This window comes from Macaca nemestrina, chromosome 16 (genome assembly GCF_043159975.1).
Source record: "Macaca nemestrina isolate mMacNem1 chromosome 16, mMacNem.hap1, whole genome shotgun sequence".
NCBI classification, from domain to species: domain Eukaryota; kingdom Metazoa; phylum Chordata; class Mammalia; order Primates; family Cercopithecidae; genus Macaca; species Macaca nemestrina.
In genome coordinates, this window is record NC_092140.1 from 66,595,671 (window position 1) to 66,617,763 (window position 22,093).

Genomic DNA, 22,093 nt, shown 5'->3' on the forward strand with positions numbered 1-22,093 from the left:
GTCTACAGAGGAAGTCTTCCTGTCTAATACTGTTGGTTGATTGGTTAAAAATTTGCTTAAAGCATATAATCATCAAATAAATGATTCAAATATACTCCAAACATTTTTTTTTCAATCTAAAGGATAAACATTTTTTCTCTAGACATTTCATGTAGTGCCCAGACCTTTTCTTGGAGTGGGCAAAGGCTGATTGCATAAAGCATACCCATAATGCATTGTCTTCCTGATGTTGGTGTTTTAAAGTAGAACAGGATCATAAAGGCTCTGGCAAAGCAATCTGAATGCAGAACTATACTTCTGCTAAAAAAGAAAAAAAACAAACTTTTTTTTTGGTACTACGATTTCCCTTTAATATATGGTGGTTCCCACATTTACTTTTACAGCAATTTAAAAAGTAATCTACTTTTAACTTTCCAAATCATTAGGCTTAGTTTTCACAGAAGTACCTCTTTCCCCAATTGTGTGTTATCTGTTTATATAATATTAATCATATAAATACAATAGTAAGTACAACTGTCAAGAATGGATTTGGAAACAAACCCAACTGGTTCTGGTGGGAGCAGTGTGTGGGGATGTATAAGAGAGTAGAACACAAGCCTTGAATTAGCTGACTAGGTGGAGGATGGTTAAGAATGTGTTTGTATAGCTACACATATGTAATACCTTTCTTATATGTGAACCAAAACATTGAAGAATAATAATAGAAAACACCTTATATACTATTTCTGCTTTTTAAACTTAAGATATATGAGCATCATTCCACTTCAAGATTGTAGGCATAGTTTTTTAAGTTTGGTTTTGTTCCTAGGCCCTAGCTAAGTGAGGTAAGCATCTTCTTTGCTCCTCTAATATTCTCTGTTTATTTTTGTAATAGTGTTTATTGCACACGGTTTTTTTTTTTTTTATTATCCTCATTTCAGTCCTACAAATTTCTTCCATCAACTCTTTAATCCCAAATTATGTGTTTTTCTTTCTTCTTACTACCCCTTTTGTCTTTTAATTCTTTTGCAATCAGGATTTCACTTCCACAGAATTATTTACAAACTGCTCTTGAATTCATTTATTTATAGTTCTTTTTTTAGCCCTTATTTTATTTGACCTCATTTTAGCACCTGACTCTTGACTCCTCTGTCTTTTGAAACTTCTTCTTTTCTTTGGATTTGTTATGTCAGGTTTACTTGGTTCTCCTCTTACCACTGTCACTGCCTTTTTCTGATTTTCTTGGTGGGAGTTTTTGCCTATTCTCACACTCTAGCAGTGGATGTTTCAGACTTGTGTTTGAAAGATAGACTAAATACACTCTTATTTTTTTTTTTTTTTATTTTTTTGCTAAGCACAACTAGACATACTGGACATTATATGTGAAACAAATAGAAGAAGACAGGCTAGGAACCTTGGGACTTAAGGAACAATATGCTTGTGAGTTTGCTGGGTTGTCTTTCTGCCTTTTTGTCAGATTTGGAGGTAAAGAAGTGAGTAACCCAGAAATGACAGTGGGCACAGAACAAAGAAGTCCCAACAGAAGCCTTCTCTCTTAAACCAAAGGACCACGAAAATGGCAGCAAACAAGACAGAACATGTTGGCAATAACTGCTCTATATTTCTGCTGAATACCACAGAAAGAAATCTGTGGCCCCATCTCCACTCCCCCCACCGCCTGTCCCCACTATCAAAAAGCAAAGTGGGTAGCCTGGATTTCTACCTACAGAGGGCCGTAATGAGGCATTCTTCCCCCTCCCCACTGGCATTGTGTCCAAAGTGGCCAATAGAGTCAGGGCTTTCACCACCACCCAGTGATAACAGACGTCCACATCCCCCTTCCATGGTGCTATTGTAGGTTACATGGTGAGCATCATGAGGCAGTCCTTCTCTCCATCAGGGAGTGCCTAGATTCCCATCCATTCCAGGTGGTAACAAAGAATCTCTCTTGGACTTCTGTTTCCACCTTGCAGTAACAAGGTGGTGCTTTCTCTTCTTCCACTGGAACTGTGCCACAGGAAGCTTACTGAAATAAGAGGTTTATATAAGATTTATATAATCTTCTAACACGATATCCCAAATTTTCAAGCTTCAGTATAAAAAATATGTCATACCAAGAAGCGAGAAAATCACAAACTGAGTGAAAAAAGACAATAGATGACAACACTGATATGACAGAGATGGTAGAATTATCTGACAAGAATCTTTTGAAAAGCAGCCATCATAAAAGTGTTACAATAGGCAAATAGGAATGTGCCGAAACAAAAGAAAAAATATAGAAAGTCTCAGCAAAGAAATAGAGGAAACTTTATTTCTTCTTTTAAAGAACCAAATGGAAATCTTAGAAGTGAAAAATACAATAACTGAAGTAAAAAGCTTATTGGAGGGCTTCAAAAGCAAAACATGAGGCTGAAAGGAAAGAATTAGTGAACTAGATTATAGAATGATAGAAAGTATACAATCTGGACAACCAGGAAAAAATAGATTGGGAAAAAAATACATACAGAGTCTCAGGGAGTTATGGGTCTATAACCAAAGATCTAACATTCTTGTCATTGAAGTCTTGAGAGGAGAAAGAGGACAGGATAAAAAAGTACATGAAGAAATAATGGCTGAATAGAGTGGGCACGGTGGCTCATGCCTGTAATCCCAGCACTTTGGGAGGCCAAGGCAGCTGGATCACCTGAGGTCAGGAGTTTGAGAACAGCCTGGTCAACATGGTGAAACCCAATCTCTACTAAAAATACAAAATTAGCCAGGCATGGTGGCATGTGCCTGTAGTCCCAGCTACTCGGAAGGCTGAGGCAGGAGAATCGCTTAGAACCCGGGAGGAGGAGGTTGCAGTGAGCCGAGATTGCGCATTGCACTCCAGCCTGGGTGACAGAGTGAGACTCTGTCTGAAAATAAATAAATAATATATATATATACACATACGTATATATATGTATATGTATGTGGCTGAATAGTTCTCAAATTTGGCAAAAGATATAAACTTACATAAACTGAATCACAAACAGGATAAACTCAAAGAAATTCACACACAAACATATCAAAGTCAAATTCCTGAGAACTAGACTGGGTACGGTGGCCCACGCTTATAATCCCAGCACTTTGGGAGGCTGAGATGGGTGGGTGTCTTGAGGTCAGGAGTTTGAGACTAGCCTGGCCAAGATGGTGAAACCTCGTCTCTACTAAAAATACAAAAATTAGCCGGGTATGGTGGTGCGTTTATCTGTAGTCCCAGCTACTTGGGAGGCTAAGGCAGGATAATTGCTTGAACCCAGGAGGTGGAGGTTGCAGTGAGCTGAGATTGCACCACTGCCCTCCAATTTGGGAGACAGAGTGAGACTCTGTCTGAAAAAAAAAAAAAAAACTGAAAACTAAAGATAAATAAAAACATCTTGAAATCAGTGGCCAGATTGCCAATTTCATGAACTAAATGGGAAATATTACCAAGATATCAACAGGGTAATAAGGAAATACTTTGAACAACTTTAAATACACAGCTCAACAAGTTAGATGAACTAGATCAGTTCTTTGAAAAACACAAACTACTAAAACACACCCAACATGAAATCGATAATTTGGATGGCCCTCTGACTATTAAGAGAATTAAGTTCCTCCTCCCCAGCAAAAGATCTTCAGGTGCAGGTGATTTCACTGGAGAATTTTACCACAAACTTAAAGAAGAATTAATGCCAATTCTCCATAGTCTCTTCCAGAAAATAACAGAGCACAGAACAATTAATTTTCTTTTAAATGAGGCTTGAATTACCTGATAGCAAAACCAGACCAATACAGTACCAAGATAGAACAAAACAAAACCAAAACCCTCAAACTTACAAACCCATGTTCATCATGAATATAGTTACAAAAATCCTTATATAATGCATTGTATTGACAAGCAAAAGAGGAAAAGTCACTTGATCATTTGAATCGATACAGAAATAGCATTTGACAAAATTCAACACTTGTGCATAATGAAAACTCTGAGAAAAGTAGGAATAGAGGGTGAGTTCAGTTGTAAACCTAGAAAGATATATGTAAATTCTTAACACCCTGTCTCTGCAGAATGTGGCCCTTTTTGGAAACAGAGTCATTGCAGTGTAATTACTTAAGATGAGGTCATAAGGGAGTAGGGTGAAGTCTTGATCCAACATGACTTGTGTCCTTAAAAAAAGAAAGCAGAGATACAGAAAGAGTCTCATGTGATGACTGGAAGGATTGGCAGCTTCCATCAGAAGCTAGGAAGAGGCAGTGAAGGATTCTACCCAGAGTGCCAGGCAGCAGCCCTGCTGACACTTTGATTTTGAACACCTTGCTTCCAGAACTACAAGAGAATATATTTGTTGTTTTAAACTCCTCAGTTTGTGGTACTTTGTTGCTGCAGCCCCAGGAAACTAATACAGAGGGGAAATTTCTTAACTTGGTAAAGAGATCTAAAAAAATCCTGTAGTTAATATTCTATTTAGTGATGAAAGACTAAATGCTTTCCCTCTAAGACAGATTGAGAACAAGGCAAGGATGCCTGCTTTCAGGATGCTTATTTTACACCATGGGGAAGTTCTAGGTAGAACACTGAAGCAAGAAAAGGAAATAAAGGCATGCAGGTCAGAAAGGTAGAAATAAAACTGTCCCTATTTGCAAATGACATGGTTGTTTACATAGAGAATCTCAAGAAATCTACCAAAAACTGCTAGAACTTATCACTGAGTTCAGCAAGGTTGCAGGATTCAAGATAAAAATATAAAATTGTATTTCTATGTACTAGCAATGAACTTGTGGAAAATGAAATTAAAAACCCAATACTATTCATAATTGCTCAAAAAATAATTGTAATTTTAATGAATTAGCCATAGACTTTTATGCTGAAAACTACAAAATAATGATGAAAGGAGTTAAAGAAGATCCAAATAAATGGAGACATCTAGTGTTTATGAATAAGAGACTCAATTTGTTTGTCTATTTGGGTTATTGGCAGAATCCAATTTCTTGTGATTGTGGGATTAAGACTCATTTCTTTTCTAGCTGTCAGTTGAGGGCCATTCCCAGGTTTTTCAGTCTACCTACATTTTTTGGCTCTTGTTTGGCCTCCTTCATTTTCAAAACCAGTAAAGGTAAGTTGAGTCCCTTTTATGTTTTTTTTTTTTTTTTTTTGAGACAGAGCCTTGCTCTGTTGCCCAGGCTGGAGTGCAGTAGCACCATCTTGGCTCACTGCAGCCTCCGCCTCCTGGGTTCAAGGGATTCTCCTGCCTCTGCCTCCCAAGTAGCTGGGATTACAGGCACTCACCACCACACCCGGCTATTTTTGTTTTTCAGTAGAGATGGGGTTTTTCCATGTTGCCCAGGCAGGTCTCGAACTCCTGGCCTCAAGTGATCCACCTACCTCAGCCTCCCAAAGTGCTGGGATTACAGGTGTGAGCCAGGGTGCCCATCCCTTTTTATGCTTTGACTCTCTTTCTTTCATCTCATCTGTCTAACTAAGCTGGGAAATTAAGAATTATATGATTAGATTGTAACCACCTGGATAAACTAGGTTAATTTTCCTATTTTAAAATCATCTAATTAGCAACCTTAATTCCATCTGCAACTTGAGTTTCTCCTTTGCTACATGAGCTAATATATTTATAGGTTCTGAGTTTAAGATGTGCAGATCTTTTGTTGGGCAAGGGTAGAATTACTTTCTTTACTACATATGCCTAGTCCTTTTATGCCCTTCCATTGCCCATGGCATTATATATGTGGTTTTTCAAGATCAAGTCCTTTCTTACCTGTTTGGTTTTATCTCTGATACAGCTTTCTCTGTTGCTCAGCACAGGCCATTTCTTTTATGTTTAAGTCTTCATGTGTATACCCTCCTGCTTAGAAAGACTCAGGTCAGACAGCAGATGTTTTGAAGTTCCCAAGAGAGGTAGATATTGTACGTTCTGTTCCCAGAGAGCCATGACTATAGCATTTATTACATTATGGAAATAATTTTGTTCGATATTTGTTTTAACCACTAGTCTGTGATCTTTTCAAGGGCAGAGAACATACTTTATTCAGTTTTGTATTTCTCGTATTTAGTGCAGTATCAAGAACACAGTGTTCCCTTTAATAAAGGCTGACTTGGCCAGGTGTAGTGGCTTACACCTGTAATCCCAGAACTTTTGGAAGCTAAGGTGAGAGGATTTACTTGAGGTCAGGAGTTTGGACTAGCCTGGGCAACATAGTGAGACCTTATCTCTACAAAAATTAAAATTAGATGAATGTGGTGACACATGCTTGTAGTCCCAGTTACTAGGAGGGCTGAGGCAGGAGGATCGCTTGACCCCAAGAGGTTGAGGGGGCAGTGAGACATGATTGTGCCACTGTACTCCAGCCTGTGTGACAGACTGAGACCCTGTCTTTGGTTTTATCATCTTTGATTCAGTATGAATAAATAACAGTTCTGAAATTGCAATTGAAATTTCTAGCTTGAAGGTTGAGACAGGTTCAGTCATGGTGTGGAGATCTGTCATCTCTGTGTTTATTTCTGCATACATAAAGGCCACAAGCCTGGTTATCAGCAGACCTAGATGTTATTTCTAAGTTACTGTAACCTCTTATATATAACAATAGAAGAGACTTAGTTTCATTATAAAAAGATTTATTGAGCGCTCAGTCTATCCCATGCTTGAATAAATATGATATATAAGAAATGGTCCCTATACTCAAGGAGTATGCATCAGGTAAGATTACTCTTATGATCTGAGATTGCTCTTATGATCTGGTATGTTTATTCCAGATCATAAGGGTAATAATTCCAAGATTAATTCCATTATAATTCATGATGCATTTGTCTTTCTCTTTCTACAGCACATCTGGGAAGAAAGGTAGTAACTTTAAACAAAACAAAGGAAGGGTAGGAGGGTCAGTCTTTGGGGAAAAATACTTGAGAGTGCTTTGTTCCTTTTGGCCAGGAGATAAATCTGAGACCTGATTGTTGCCTGTATTGCTCAATGAGGTGACTGCGTTTATTTGCTTCCTAAAGCCAACAACGTGTCAGAAACCACTTTATACACTTTTTTCATCCTGTGTTTCTGGAAGTAGTAACTGAATTTCAAAGCCTAAGCTGCTTTTGACCATTTAAAGGCGGGTTAAACATTGTAATTCTGGGAATTTGTTCTCCCTCTCCTACTATTTGTTTTTGTTTGTTTTAATTTTTATTAAAATTCATCTCTTCTTTTCTCCTATATTGAGACCCCTACTAGGAGTGCTAAAGGGTAATATACTTAGAAGTTTTCCTTGAAGCAATTAGAGGAGTTTGATATTTCCTGTTACAGAATTTTAAGAGGTAGATTTTGTGTTAAATTAGTATTTAGCACACTACGGTTGCTCTTTTAAAGCAGTTTTTTCTGATACAAATGTCATACTGATCTCTATGTCATTTCTATTCATGAAAAAGAAACATGTGCATATTTATCCATGAATGCAGTTTATAGTTAAACCACATAATGCCTGAGGGTACTGTGCTGATAGGCACAGAAGAAATAGTGCAGATTTTAGTTCCTGGAGATTGATCATTTATAGATCAGTTGATAATTTTTTTCTAGGTTGCTGCTTACACTGATGATGAGAAATTTTTCATTTTTGTAGAAAGCTATGGATCTCAATAAACCTCTGTCAAGACAGCAGACCTACCTACTCAATATCACTTTTTATCTTGAACATCTTTTCCGGTGGAAATAGGAAGTGATTTCGTACCCCGTCCTTAAAAATAATATTGCTGAAAATAGTAGGGGTGAGAGTGAAACACTTGAGATTATTGCTTTATGAGTGATACTTGTTAATACAACAGTATGTTGAGTTTGCAAATTTTTAAGAAAACAGGGAGACATTTTATGCATATTTAATTTTTAATCTTTTTAATAAGTACTTTTGTTAGCTTTCTTTTAATTCTTATATTGTTTCTTTGGTTGTCAAGTGTCTCAGTTTTCTTTCCCTGTACCCTGTCCCACTTTTCTTGTTTTTGACATGTTTTATGAAATATAATGTGTAATCTGGTTTTCAGAAGGCCATTGCCCAACTCTCATTTTATTGTTGAGCATGGAACTTTAATAAGTTTTGTTTTATAGAGAATTTGTTTATATATAAAATGAGTGAGTAGGCATACATTGTATTTGAATAGTTCATATTCTATAGTTTAGGAGAGAGTTATATAGTGGGTCTAGAAATAGTTGACTTTAGACCATCTATGAGTCCCACTATTCTAGTTATAATTATGTTAAGGGTAATAAATTTTAAATAGCTATTTTTATTATTAATTATGTAGATCAGAGAACTTACTGATTTACATGGATTTGTGCTTCTTAAATTTTATAATGGGTCATAATGTAAGCATATTAAGTGTAACTAAGTCTTTTCGTTATATTCGCATAATTTAAAATTACTTTGCCTGTTTTGGTGTGAGGCAGTTTGATGAACAGTGATTTTATTCTTCACAATGATTAAAGGTGATAGCAGTATGAATAATCTGAAACCATTTATATTGGCTTTAGAATATCTTTGTGGCTGTACTTTTCAATATGGAGATTGTTGAAAATTTACTTCAAACAAAATACTGAAGGCCCTCTGTGAAGTATTAAAGAGGAGTGCCTTATGAACAGTCTCTCTCCATGCATCTCAATGTCAGCCCAAGTAAAACTCTCAGATTACTTCTCACTTCCCTGCTGCATGTGAAATAGGAATAAATTCAGAATAGGATGTCAACAAGGCAAACAGTTAAGTGAGATGCTGTGTTGTTTTCATGAATCATGAAAACAAGATTCAAAATGCCTATAGGTAATCTGTCTGTCGCTAATAGTAAAGAGTAAACCCTTCACTTTTGAAGTAGCATCCTGGTTTGAAAACAGCAACCTCTGTTTAACATTTTTCCTTACCTTAACTATAATAGCAATCTTCAGTCTTTCACAAGAGAGTATCTTTCCTGTTTAAGTGCATTTTAAAAATTAGTTATTTCATGGCTTTCACTGGCAAGATATGAGTAAAATATTGTCTGACAAGAGATTGCCAATCTATATGGCAAATTTCTTTTTCTTTTTTGTAAAATCAGAAATCCTCAACATTGATAGGTGTCAAGTTGTGTTTACAGAAATGTGCAAATGAAGAAGCTGGATTTTAAATAATATTTGTATTTTTTATATAAATATATTGCATTTGGTTTTTATTCTCTTGTTTTCACTAGAAATGTTATATTGTATCTTAAGGAAAAAATGATATTTTGGTATTTTTTGATGTATGACTTAAGCTTGTTTTTATTCTTTATAATGTTCTGTTTTTCATTCCTTGAAATTTTTTTTGAGATGGAGTTTTGCTCTTGTTGCCCAGGCTGGAGTACAATGGCGTGATCTTGGCTCACTGCAACCTCTGCCTCCTGGGTTCAAGCGATTTTCCTGCCTTAGCCTCTCCAAGTAGCTGGGATTATAGGCATGCACCACCACGCCTGGCTAATTTCGTATTTTTAGTAGAGATAGGGTTTCACCATGTTGGTCAGGCTGGTCTTGAACTCCTGATCTCAGGTGATCTACCTACCTCTGCCTCCACTTTGGGATTACAGGCAGGAGCCACTGTGCCTGGCTGAAATTTTGTTTTTAACGTCTTATTGTTCAAACACTACATATATTCATACATAAAATCACATGTATAAGCACATGCATCCAAATAAATATACACACGTGTATCTTTTCTTTCCTTCATTCTTTTGGCAACAGATTATTATCATTGTATTATTTATTGGCCTAGGTTTACTAATCTCCACTGAAAAAAGGTATTCATCTCTACTAAGGTAGTTTTCCTGTAATCCAGGCAAGCTGTTGTTTAGTGACAGTAATGTTCTAGTTATGTAAAGTCCTGTGATTGGGTCAGTGGGTTTATGGGACAGATTTCGTTTGCTGAAGATGGAGATACTCATTTAAAAACCAGCAATGCATTTTTTTTTTTTAATCGACTGAACTTTGAAACTTAGGAAATTCTTAACATTTATAGGAATGTAGTTCATTGGTTTGGGAAATTCTGCTAAAGCATCTGCTTTTTTTGATTAATTTTTGCCAGTAATCTTTTTCTTTATGTTGATCTACATCTTTCCTCCATAGATCTTTACTCACTTGTACAATTTGTCTTCTTTGGCGTAGCCCCAAATAGGCAGTAATTAGTGGTGTGCTGGTAAATATTTAGAGCCAGCTCTGGGTGCGTGGGCAGGGATGGCTCTGATTGGTTTGCCAGTTTCTTTGGTGTGAATACTTTCACTGTGGCTGATTTCAAGCTACCCATGTGATGTCCCTAAACATGAAGTATGTAAAAGATGTGCACAGTCTGCTCTTACAGACTTGTGTAAGCAGAGTTTAGCACACTATTGGCATATCCCATCTTTGCTTCTTTCGCAACCAAGATTATGAGTCATGAATAATTTTTATGTGTGGTGTTATTCTTATGTTTTAGTTACAATTAGGAATATAGCAAATATAAAATACTTGTAGGTATATAACATTATGATAACACAAGCTGCATTACTGACAATGTGTGACTACCTTTTTTCTGTTTTTCAGTTGGGTGGAAAACTTTGGACATGAGGGGCTTGGATTATTACTAGACATTTTGGAAAAATTGATTAGTGGAAAAATGTAAGTATTGCTAATAATTATTTTCAAGTAAGCATCATTCATGTGTCCAATTATAATTCAAACACTGCTATTTTTATGTCAATACAGCCAAGAAAAAGTTGTAAAGAAAAATCAACATAAAGTCATACAGTGTCTAAAAGCCCTGATGAATACGCAGGTATGTACATAGGTAATTAGTATTTGTCCATGACCAGTTTTGTGATATATGATTTTCAGTTGCAGTAAAGTGATGATATATCCTTCTGATGTGTTTTTCAGTCATGATGGAAAAATATTGAATTTTCTTGAATTCTAGTTTCAACTGTCTTGCAATAGGAGAAACTTGATAATGAAGTTTCTTCTGATGCTGAACTCCTCATGTGTAGGTTAATTCTCTCTCCCCACGCTTTCCTCCCCCTCAACCCTGCCCACCCCAATCCCATCTTCTTTCTTTTTTTCTCTCCCTCCACCACCTTTTCTCCACTTTTTTGTCCTCCTCTTCCTCTTTTCTTCCTTCCTTAATTTCCTCTCTCTCTTAACTCTCAAAAGTATGGCATGAGTCAGCTTTAAGATCATGATTATTAAATGTGAGCTGCAATAATACTTATTACCAAAGGTTCAAGTTGGGAAGATTTCTTATATTTTAGGAATTTAAAATCTACAATGAAATTAATGTAAACAGATACAAGCAGGTCTCAGAAATGGAGCAATGATGTAATATTGAGAACAAATGTAATATGGAGGAATTTGCATAAAGAATTTACATTAGAAGGGAGAAACCTGCTTGTGGCTCTCACCTATAATCTTACCACTTTGGGATATCGAGGCAGGAGGGATTGCTTGAGGCTAGGAGTTTGAGACCAGCCTGGGCAACATAGTGAGACGCCGTCTCTACAAAAAATAAAACAAATAGCTGGGCATGGTGGCATGTGCCTGTAGTCCCAGCTACTCAGGAGGCTGAGGTGAAAGGGTGGCTTGAGCCCAGGAGTTTGAGGTTATAGTGAACTGTGATTGAATCCCTGCACTCCAGCCTGGGAGACAGAGTAAATCCCTGTCTCTAAAACCAAACAAAACAAAGCAAAACAAAACAAAACAAAAAAACTGAAGAAAAGAGGAATTCTTAAGCTCTTTACTGAAGTTAGATTTTAGATTTATCTAGCAATGTTTCTTTTTTGCTTTTATACTGTTAACTGCAGAAATTAGCATTATCTTATGCCGTTTCTTTAAGCTCCAGCATCTAAACACATCTACCTCATGATGTGTGAAGTAATGATAGGTGTTTAAGTTGCTGTTAGACAGCATGGGAGGAAATTTTACCTGTGGTGGTATGATTATTTTTGTTTTATATCAAAACCATCTGTATATTTCTGATTAATTTTAATTTATAATATTTTACCTTATTCTCATTTAAAAATAAACTTTTATAGGGCTACACACTTAAGTACTAGTACACAAATTATTAAGATTTATTTTGTATTTCTTTTACTAAATGTATTAGCAAATATTTATATTTTCTAATTATTTTTGTCTTATTAAACAATGTATTTTTAAGCATTTTCTGGAGGTAAGCTTTCTATTTTTAATTAATGAAATGTTTTTTCTTCCTTTCCTACTCTAATCAGATATTATTTTCAAAGAAAATATATGATGGAGGAATCACAACTCCTTTTATGCTGAATTCATGGTTCTTTGAAAATCAGATATTAGATATATAAGATAGCTTTTTACGTATCTGTTTTAAGAGTAAATGAATGAAATAATCAAATTGCTGATAGGGAAAGGTCTTTTCCCATTAAGTACATAGAACTGGTTTAGGAAGCCCTTTCTAGAGTGAGAATATAGCAATTGGAAATTTTGTTAGTGATGGAAAGGCCGAAAGTAGAAAAAATCTAGGAACTTTTTTTAAACCAAAGGGGCATTTGGATCATAATTTGAATTTAGAAGAAAATCATGGTTAAAGTAAGGTGGTAGATAGAAGATAATATTCTTTCTTTGTTTCAGAATGAATCTGAGGAAGATTGAACTTTATTTATTTTCTAATTAATATACTATTATCCTCTTAAGAGATTTTTGTTGCTTGTAGTTTGTATACGTGGACCTATAAAATATTGCCATTTTATTTGGTGCTTTTATCTGTGTTATTAAGAATAAAAAGTTAAGTTATTGGTACTTAGTATTATAGTGTCTGAACTCTAAACCTAGCAATATGTGAAATTTTTGGTAAAGTTTTTTTTCCCTTCAAGATTGGTTAATGGTTTTCTTAATCTTTATTTGATCACATCTGTAAGTACAAAATTTGTTAAACCTCACTTATACAGTATTTGTTAGCATTCATTGAATGATGAAAATTTAAGTTTTAAGAGGAAAAAAATGTGCCTTATTTGGTACTAGTAATTAATTATACAATTAATGAGCAAATTTGATAACATTACATGAAAGTGAATTTCTTATAACATTAAATTGGACTAAGAGTATTTTTTAAATAGAAGAGAATTTTAATTGCCTAAGGGAAAGAAAATAAAAGATAATACGGATGAAAAGTTAGTATATTCAAATTGAAAGGTGATTAGAACAGAGGCTTCAGTTTGGTCAGTTAACTTTGTGTGTGTTGCTTTGAAGAGTGCACCCAAAGTGAGGGTGCTTTGCTCATGAAGCCAGCAACTTTACCCACATTATTTCTGCTACTGGGATTAGCTCACTGTGGGTGGCTGCTCAGCACCAGTAGTCATGCTGTGTGGGTCCAGATGTTGGGCATCCTACATGAGGATTTAGGGCATTAACTTTCTTCTACCTAAAACATCATCTTCAGTGCCTGAAATTCCATCTGTTAGCTAATAATAGGCCTCATGTGGAATGCAAGTGGAACCTGGCATTGATCCTCAGTTTAGAACAGGCCAGTTATCATATTGTCCGGAGTGTGTCCTTGACATTCAGGAAAGATACATCCTTAGACCTTTCAAAATTTGTCATGCCTCTCTAACCTAGAACAGGCCTCATTAAATATACTTTAATCCTAGCACTGGTAAGTTGACAACTTCTCACACAGAGTCAACAGTTTTTGTTTTGTTTTACTGTGTTTTTTAAATAATTGAGAGTAATTTTATACAAGTAGCAATTCTGTATTTAGGTATACTGAGTAGTAGTAATTGGCCTCATTCCAGTCTTAAAATGAGTGTGACACATTTTTGCATTACCAAAATCAGAGAATGTTACCTGGGATGGACTTTTGGGGTCACAGGATGATGGTTAAAACTGTGAAATCAGAGTATGCTCCTATTTCACCTTTCATACATGATGGTTTAGGGACAGAGGGCTTGACAGGGAAGGTAGGTAGTATCACTTGGAGGAAGTCAGCATGAGTCACCTTGGGTGGCTGGAGGAGTCACAGGATTCTGATTCTAGAAGGGCAGGTGTTAGCCAGGTAGATGGGAAAGGAAAAGGGAATACTAGAGGCAAGCTTTACTCAATTCCCAGGTTTATTAGGACAGAGCCAGCTCTTCTGTACTTGGTAATCATTGACTGACTTTCTGAATTGAATCTAAGTGGTACTTTATAAACCTGACAATTCCCTGGAATGATTATCAAGGCATATTGTAGTTTCTGGTCCTATGCCTGCCTTTTCATTCTTTTTCCAGATAGGTAATAGCCCAGGCTATCATAAAAGTAAGTATTTCCTGACTGTTTAGCTGTCTTGTTGTAAACTTTTCCCTATTACTAACAAGACAGAGTAATCTCTCCAGAATTCATATTCTGGGGCCCTTGGCCTTTCCTTGCACTTTCCCCATTGTTCCTGTGTTTCTTAGATAGTGGTTTAAAGTAAATGCAATATTTCAGTCCAATACAAATGGCCATATACAAGATAGGAAAGTTATAAATAGGATTTTATAACAATCAAAGTACTTGGGTCTAAGCTGGTTATAGATTCAACTTTGATGCTTACATGTAGTGCTGATCTTGAGTTTAGTTCATAGGCCTGTAATTGAGAATAAGGTCCTTTTTTAGTGTTTGGTAGCAACTCTGATTAGTCAATTTCTCATGCTTTAGTAGGATCCTCTGAGATGCATGCTAGGTAAATAGTACTGTTTTATTGTTTCTATTCATCCTCTGTATTTTGATAGTTATCTTTCATAGATATGTCATTAACATAATTTCTTATCTTCTAATTAGATTTGACTTCCTGGCAGTAGTAAATAAACTTTATCTTAATCCCAATTGTCCCATTTATAGAATGAGTTTACAACCGCATTGTTTTCCTTATAATAAATACCTTTGTGATTAGAATACCTGTGCCCATTATGGCAGTTTCTACATGGTAATTGCCCAAATCATACTTCAGTTTTTGCTTATTTATGAACTAAATGCTAATATCTAGGCCTATATTTTGTAATATGGTAGCTACATGTGGCTTCTGAGCATTTGAAATGTGGCTAGTCTGAATTGAGATGTGCTACAGTGTAAAATACACACTGGATTTCAACTGTTTAGGAAGAAAAAGAAGTGAAATGTCATCAATAAATGTTTTATATTGGTTATATGTTGAAATGATAATATTTGGGATGTATTGGATTAATTTTATTGAAAATAGTTTTGCTTGCTTGAAATTTCTAAATTACTCGTGTGATTTACTTTACATTTCTCTTGGACAGTGCTGATCTGTGTGTTTGCTTATGGTAATATATCTCTTACCAACCTTCCTTCCCAGGAAAAAAGATTTTCATGACCTCAGTGTCTGGTTCCGTATCTGGCTGTTTGTTTCATATGTTTCTGTTGGCTAATCCCATATTTCTTACTGTTTCCCTCTTTCTCCATTTGGCTAATTAACCTGTCTTAATAATTATCAGCTGTATTGTTGTAAAATCACCTTGAGTTATCTTTATTTGGTTTAGTTTTGTGGTTCTTGACATAAAGTGAATACCCTTATGAACTTTTGTTTTTTTTTTTGAGACGGAGTTTTGCTTTTGTTGCCCAGGCTGGAGTGCAATGGCACGATCTCGGCTCACTGCAATCTCCGCCTCCCAGGTCTAAGCAATTCTCCTGCCTCAGCCTCCTCCCAAGTAGCTGGGATTACAGGCATGCGCCACCATGCCCAGCTAATTTTGTATTTTTAGTAGAGACAGGGTTTCTCCATGTTGCTCAGGCTAGTCTCGAACTCCTGACCTCAGGTGATCCTCCCACCTTTGCCTCCCAGAGTGCTGGGATTATAGGTGTGAACCATGGTGCCTGGCCATGAACTTTTTAGAGTGTTACACAGTTTATATTTTTTGGCTTTGGTAAGTGTAAAAATATATTATCCTATAATAATTTTTTAGTAATTACATTTCCTTCAGGGCATTATTTTTCTAATTAATTTCTAACATTTGACATCTTATTTTCAAAATATTGCAGTATGGCTTGGAAAGAATTATGAGTGAGGAGAGGAGTCTTTCCTTATTGGCCAAAGCCATGGATCCCAGACACCCCAATATGATGACAGATGTGGTTAAACTTCTCTCTGCGGTATGCATTGTAGGGGAGGAAAGCATGTAAGTGTTATCAACCTTTTTCTCTAATCATATAATAATTTAATACAGATTGATTCATTTAATGTTTCATTATCTACTCTAGGCTAGAATTTACTAGAATTTAAATAAATGTTTAAATATTTAAGCAGCTAAGTTAGATTCTTATTGGCCGGAAATTTTTGAGTAATAATTATTTATCTTAATTGATTTGTTAGTTAGGGGCTAAAATACTTCTATGAAAAACTGATTTCTTTATCATATTTAAACTTTTTTTTTAACCGAAACCCTAAATTTAAAAACATTCTAAATGAAGGCTTTGAAAATATACAAACGGTTCTGTTTCTTATGTGATTTTTTTTTTTCCCCAGATAGAATTATTTCAAACTGTAGGTCTTCTCTATCCCCTTGTAAAAGCAAACATATTATGATTTGGAAATCTATATGTAAGGCAGACTAGAAAATGATTTATGTAATTGTAGTTTACTGGTTGAGGGTACAAAGTCCTTGAGCATAAAGCACATACTAGTGCTGTAAAGAACTTAACCACATTTGTTAGAAGTATAATTAAATACTGTTACATACATATTAAAGATAATTATAAAGATAAAGATTTTTAAAAATTTGGGTTCTAATTATAAGGAAGCATTTAAAAATTATTTAAAATGCCTTTTAAAAAAGATAAATATATAAAAACTAAACAGCCAAAAGAACTAACAGAAATATCCCACCCATGTAGGGGTTGGCAGAGCCCTGTAAGGGCAGCCTCCTGTGTTCATTTGAAAGTCAGCCTTGTGGAGGTCCTGCTGGAGTTGGAGGGATTGAGCAGGTTCAGCTTGATGGTTGGATAGTCAAAGACACCACTCGGCCTTGGCCTGGCAGTCTGCCCGCAAAGGGTGCCTACAGTGTTTATCTATAGAAGAGGTGTAGCCACACCTAGCAGCAGTCCCAAGCTTGCAAAGCCAGGCTTACAACTTCAGTACTTAAGACTGTATAAATGTTGGTGTACAAATCTAAGAGTGACTTTATGTGGACATATACTTTCTGAGCTTCCCTTCCCACTTTCTTCCTTTCCCTTTTCCCCCATCATTTTTTAATTCTCTCTTAACCTCCTCTTTTTCCCTTTTCTTCCTCCTCTTTCCTCTTGGACTCTTCCTTGCTTTTTTTTTCCCTTCCCTATTCTGTTATCCTTCCCTTTCCTTGTTTCAGAATGGGTGTCAATATCCTGTAAATAACATTTACGACTGCATGCCCATGTCCATGAACTGTGAGCTTCTCCAGTGTGCTGGATGCTGTTAACTATTTAAAAGAAGAGGAAGTATAGTTTTTGCATAATTATTATATTTTATATTGAATATTTATAATACCATACTATTATATATTTTTGACTATCATACAACTTCGTTTACTTAAACTTTTGAGGCATAAGGGTGCAGTGGTTAAGAGCATTTATATGGTGTCCACCACATAAACTGTCTGATTTCAGATTCTTGCTCCACCATTTCACAGATGTGAAACCTTGGACAGAATGCTTAACCTTTTTCTGGCTTAGTCTCCTAACCTATAATATGGGTTAATTATAGTACCCACCCCAAACAGTTGTTATATACTTTAAAATGAGTTGATATTTGTAAAGTGGTTTAAATGGTGCCTCATGTTAGTAAGCATTATATAAATGCTTGATAAACATCTTCACAGGGTTATTGTCAGGGATAACTGATTAAAATGTAATATGCTTAGAACTGTGCTTGATACATGGTATGTACTCGGTAAACTGCTTGTAAAATATATTGGCTGCTTAGGATATTGACTTTAGTAGGATAAAGCAATTGTATTATGGCATTTGTGTTTGCTACTTGCAATTTAATTGACTCAAATTTTCTAATAGCCTTGAAGAAGTTTTAGAAGCTTTAACTTCAGCTGGTGAAGAAAAAAAAATTGACAGATTTTTTTGTATTGTGGAAGGCCTCCGGCACAATTCAGTTCAACTGCAAGTAAGTTTTGTGTATATATAAAATCTATTTTTAAATGACATATATTTCTTTTAATTGTTTTGTGATTGGTTTATATGAAAACGTTGATATGAAGCTCTGCATGCCTTTTAATATTCTTTTATAGCATTATTTATTTATTTATTTTGAGGCGGAGTCTTGCATTGTCTCCCAGGCTGGAGTGGTGGCGCGTTCTCAGCTCAGTGCAAGCTCTGCCTCCCAGGTTCATACCATTCTTCTGCCTCAGCCTCCCAAGTAGCTGGGACTACAGGCGCCCGCCACCATGCCCGCCTAATTTTTTTGCATTTTTAGTAGAGACGGGGTTTCACTGTATTAGCCAAGATGGTCTCAATCTCCCCTGACCTCATGATCTGCCCACCTCGGCCTCCCAAAGTGCTGAGATTACAGGCATGAGCCACTGCATCTGGCCTAGCATTATTTTTAACATATAGAATTCCTATTTGTACTATGTCATAATTTATCTTACAGATACATCTTGGCACACAACAATGTAACCATTTCCTAGGTTGCTTTTCCTGTAGTAGAATTACTAGATTACCTTGTATAAGATATAATCATATGAACTGTTTATTCTATGTTAGTCTCATAAATTACTTTAACTTTTGAGATGTTTTGCCAATTAGGTAAATTAGGTCTTTTCATTGTTTTAATGTTAATAACTGAAAAGTTGAGCTTACATGAATAATAAGGAAACCCAAGGTTATAGATGTTTCCAAAAATACTGCTAAAAAGACACATTTAGACTTAAACATTTTAATATTCAAGCTGAATAACTAATATTCATTTAATTTCTCTTTCTTTTCTTAAAAAAGGAAAAGAGGCTTTTATTGGTATAATTGTTCAAGAGTGATCGTCTTAAAAAATATTAATACCTGATTCTCACCTCCATACTTTTAAAACTTAATTGGCATGGTGTGACCTGGACATTGGGAAATTTAAAATGATCCTCAGATGATCCTAATGTGCAGCAAAGTTTCGAAGCCAGTGTGTTAATAGATACGAAGTAAATCTGTTTCACACTTAATAAAAGTAAAAATTATGCATTTTTTTTTTTTAAGGTTCTGGGCAGTTTGGCCATTTTATATTTTCTTGATATGATAGGAATAGAAAAGCGAAATCTGAAATAAAAAAAAATAAAGTTAAAAATTAAAAGTAAACAAATGGTGTTTGAAAAATAATAGGCTGGGTGCGGTGGCTCATGCCTGTAATCCTAGCACTTTGGGAGGCTGAGGCAGGCGGATCACCTGAGGTCAGGAGTTCAAGACCAGCCTACTAAAATACAAAAATTAGCCGGGCATGATGGCGGGTACCTGTCCCAGCTACTCAGGAGGCTGAGACGGGAAAATTGCTTGAACCCCGAAGACAGTGGTTGCAGTGAGCCAAGATCATGCCACTGCATTCCAGCCTGGGTGGCTGAGCGAGACTCCAAGTCAAGAAAAAACAAAATGAGAATATGATAGGAGCTGTGAAACTAATAATTTAGTATGGACATTTCAGATGACAGTGTTAGCGAATAGCTAGTGAGGAACCCTATGTTGTGATTTGTTTCTCTTGGAATAGGCAGAATTGAAGACCTGAGTAGAGGGTCTCTATGGCATGGGTCCAGTAGGAACCTTTGGAAGAGAACCCCTTTTCATGCATTCTGGGCTTGTTAGATGACATTGGCGTGGAGGTCTGGGATGTGTTCCCCATCACTGACATAGACCTTGCCCATTTAGTTGCTGGAGGGACTAGAGTCTTTTAATTCATATACTACTAGCCTCATTTCCCTTCTCCTCCTCCTCTCTTTTCTCTTTGCTTTCTTCCGTCTCTTCTCTCCCATCTTGTCTCTGAGCTCCCCCTTCCCTTCTCTCCTTTTCCTTCCTATTGCTTTTCTTTTTCCTTTCTATTTTTGTGTCTTTCCTTGTCTGGTTGGTCTGTTGTAATCTGGTGCTTTTAACAAGTTTCTCTGTCATCTGATCCCAGGCTTTTTATTCATCTGAATATTAATGAAGAGTAACCCTAAAGAAAAGTTTGTAGAGGAAAGTTGAACAATTACTTTATCTGATTTTTTTGCAACTATCTATGGGTCTATAATTATTTGAGAATAAAAGGTTTATAAAAATGTTGGTAAAACTGGGGTCCCATCCTTTTGTTTACAACAGTATTACATTACATGAGGTTTTAAACTGTGAGGGAATAATGGCTTTAACAAGCCATTATTGTCCTGGTAAATGATATGATCTCCTCATTTATTGGAAAGTTTTGACTATTTCAGTCTAATTCTTGGTTATTTGGAATATTTGTTTTGGCTGTCAGACATAAAGGTAAATCTGTCTGACTTTTATTTTAATTAACTACAAATTAAATTGATGAGTATGAACTTGAAGGCAAACCATGTTGACTTAAAAAATTTAGGGAGTAAATTAAGTAATTTCTTTTATGGGTAGTTGTTCTAATTTTATTGAAGGTGCTCTTCTGTGGAAAAATAACATTTCTATAGTCATGATAAATTTATGTTTAGCTAGTAAATATCTAGAAAGAGAACTATCGGTTAAAAGTTTGGAATTTTATAGGTTGCTATTCTATAGAAAATATTAAGACTTAAATAAATATTGAGAATTCTGTTTATATAAAGTTTTGATACAGGTTTAATTTCTTTTATTAACAACTCTAGTCAGACTAAATTAACGTATCATAACATTTACCCATTTAAAATGTGTGATTCAGGTCAGGTGCAGTGGCTCATGCCTGTAATCCCAGCATTTTGGGAGCCCAAGGTGGGCAGATCATGAGGTCAGGAGATTGAGACCATCCTGGCTAACACGGTGAAACCCCATCTCTACTAAAAATACAAAAAAATTAGCCACGTGTGGTGGCAGGCGCCTGTAGTCCCACCTACTCGGGAGGCTGAGGCAGGAGAATGGTGTGAACCTGGGAGGTGGAGTTTGCAGTGAGCTGAGATTGCACCACTGCACTCTAGCCTAGGCAACAGAGCGAGACTGTCTCAAAAAAAACCAAAAAACAAAAAGTGTGATTCAGTTTTTTTTGTATATTAACAGATTTGTGGAATCTTTACCATAATCAATTTTAGAAGATTTTCATTGCCACACCAAAACAAAGTCCTCATCCCTTAGCTATAACTCCACAATCCTTTATTCTCTGTAGCCTGAGACAACTATTGATCTACTTTCTGTCTTTATAGAGTTGCATATTCCAGACATTTCACGTAAATGTAATCATGCATTATGTGGATCTTTGTGATTGGCTTCTTTTATTTATTAATTGCAAAATATTTTTGAGGTTCATTCATGTTGGAGTAGTGCATTTTAAAAAATTGCCACATATTCTTCATATGGGTGTAACACATTTTATCAGCTGTCAGTTGACAGACATTCGGGTTGTTTCTTCTCTTCAGCTGTTATGAAAAATGTTGCTGTGAACGTTTGTAGAGCTGATTTCTTTTTAAACTGCTGCTTATTTGCCATATTTAGTGTTGAGTGAATACAGCCAGGGAGGAGGAGAGCTTAGAGCCATGTTTTCCTTCCACAATTATGGAAGTCACGGGTATAATATAGTTTCTTTCTAATTTTTAACTTTTGTGGGACATAGTAGGTGATGATTCAATTTTTAAAAAGTTTTTGCCTATATATGTAGCTGATTATATTTGCTTTTAAGAAACTAATTGACTTAGTTGTAATTATATTTTCTGTTACAGTTAGTAGTAGTGTTAATTATTTGATATCCTATAAACAGTAAAATAAATTTCTTGGTGTAGTTCTCAGAGCTTAATTTTTAAGAAGTGAAAGGTTATTTTAGCATCATTCAAATTTATTTCTTTCTCATTTTTCTGATATGCTCAGGTTAAATTTCCATGCTCTTAATTGGGAATAGAAAATGGAAAGAATTGTTCTACATTCTTATTTTTTCTATTCAAATATTTTGTTGAAGGTTTTTACTCCTTGGTAAAGCTTTCTCATTGTTTTTAAGCCTAATGTGTGAAATA

At 35.6% G+C, this 22,093-nt stretch overlaps 1 protein-coding gene across 8 annotated transcripts in view; it reads left to right on the forward strand.

The window, feature by feature from the left end:
• Positions 1 to 22,093, forward strand: part of LOC105485577 (diaphanous related formin 3) — a 498,294-nt gene that overhangs the window by 139,184 nt on the left and 337,017 nt on the right. For 6 of the 8 annotated variants that reach the window (XR_011614754.1, XM_071081265.1, XM_071081266.1 and 3 more), the window contains 4 exons: positions 10,545 to 10,619; positions 10,707 to 10,776; positions 15,984 to 16,120; positions 17,985 to 18,090. Coding sequence is in view for 7 of the 8 variants with exons in the window: in XM_071081265.1 (XP_070937366.1) it covers positions 10,545 to 10,619; positions 10,707 to 10,776; positions 15,984 to 16,120; positions 17,985 to 18,090 (388 nt within the window). In the remaining variant the exon portion in view is untranslated. Of the gene's footprint in view, positions 1 to 10,544; positions 10,620 to 10,706; positions 10,777 to 13,462; positions 13,621 to 14,012; positions 14,107 to 15,983; positions 16,121 to 17,984; positions 18,091 to 22,093 lie in introns of those variants that run through there. The other 2 variants (XM_071081269.1, XM_071081268.1) reach the window with 2 other exon arrangements.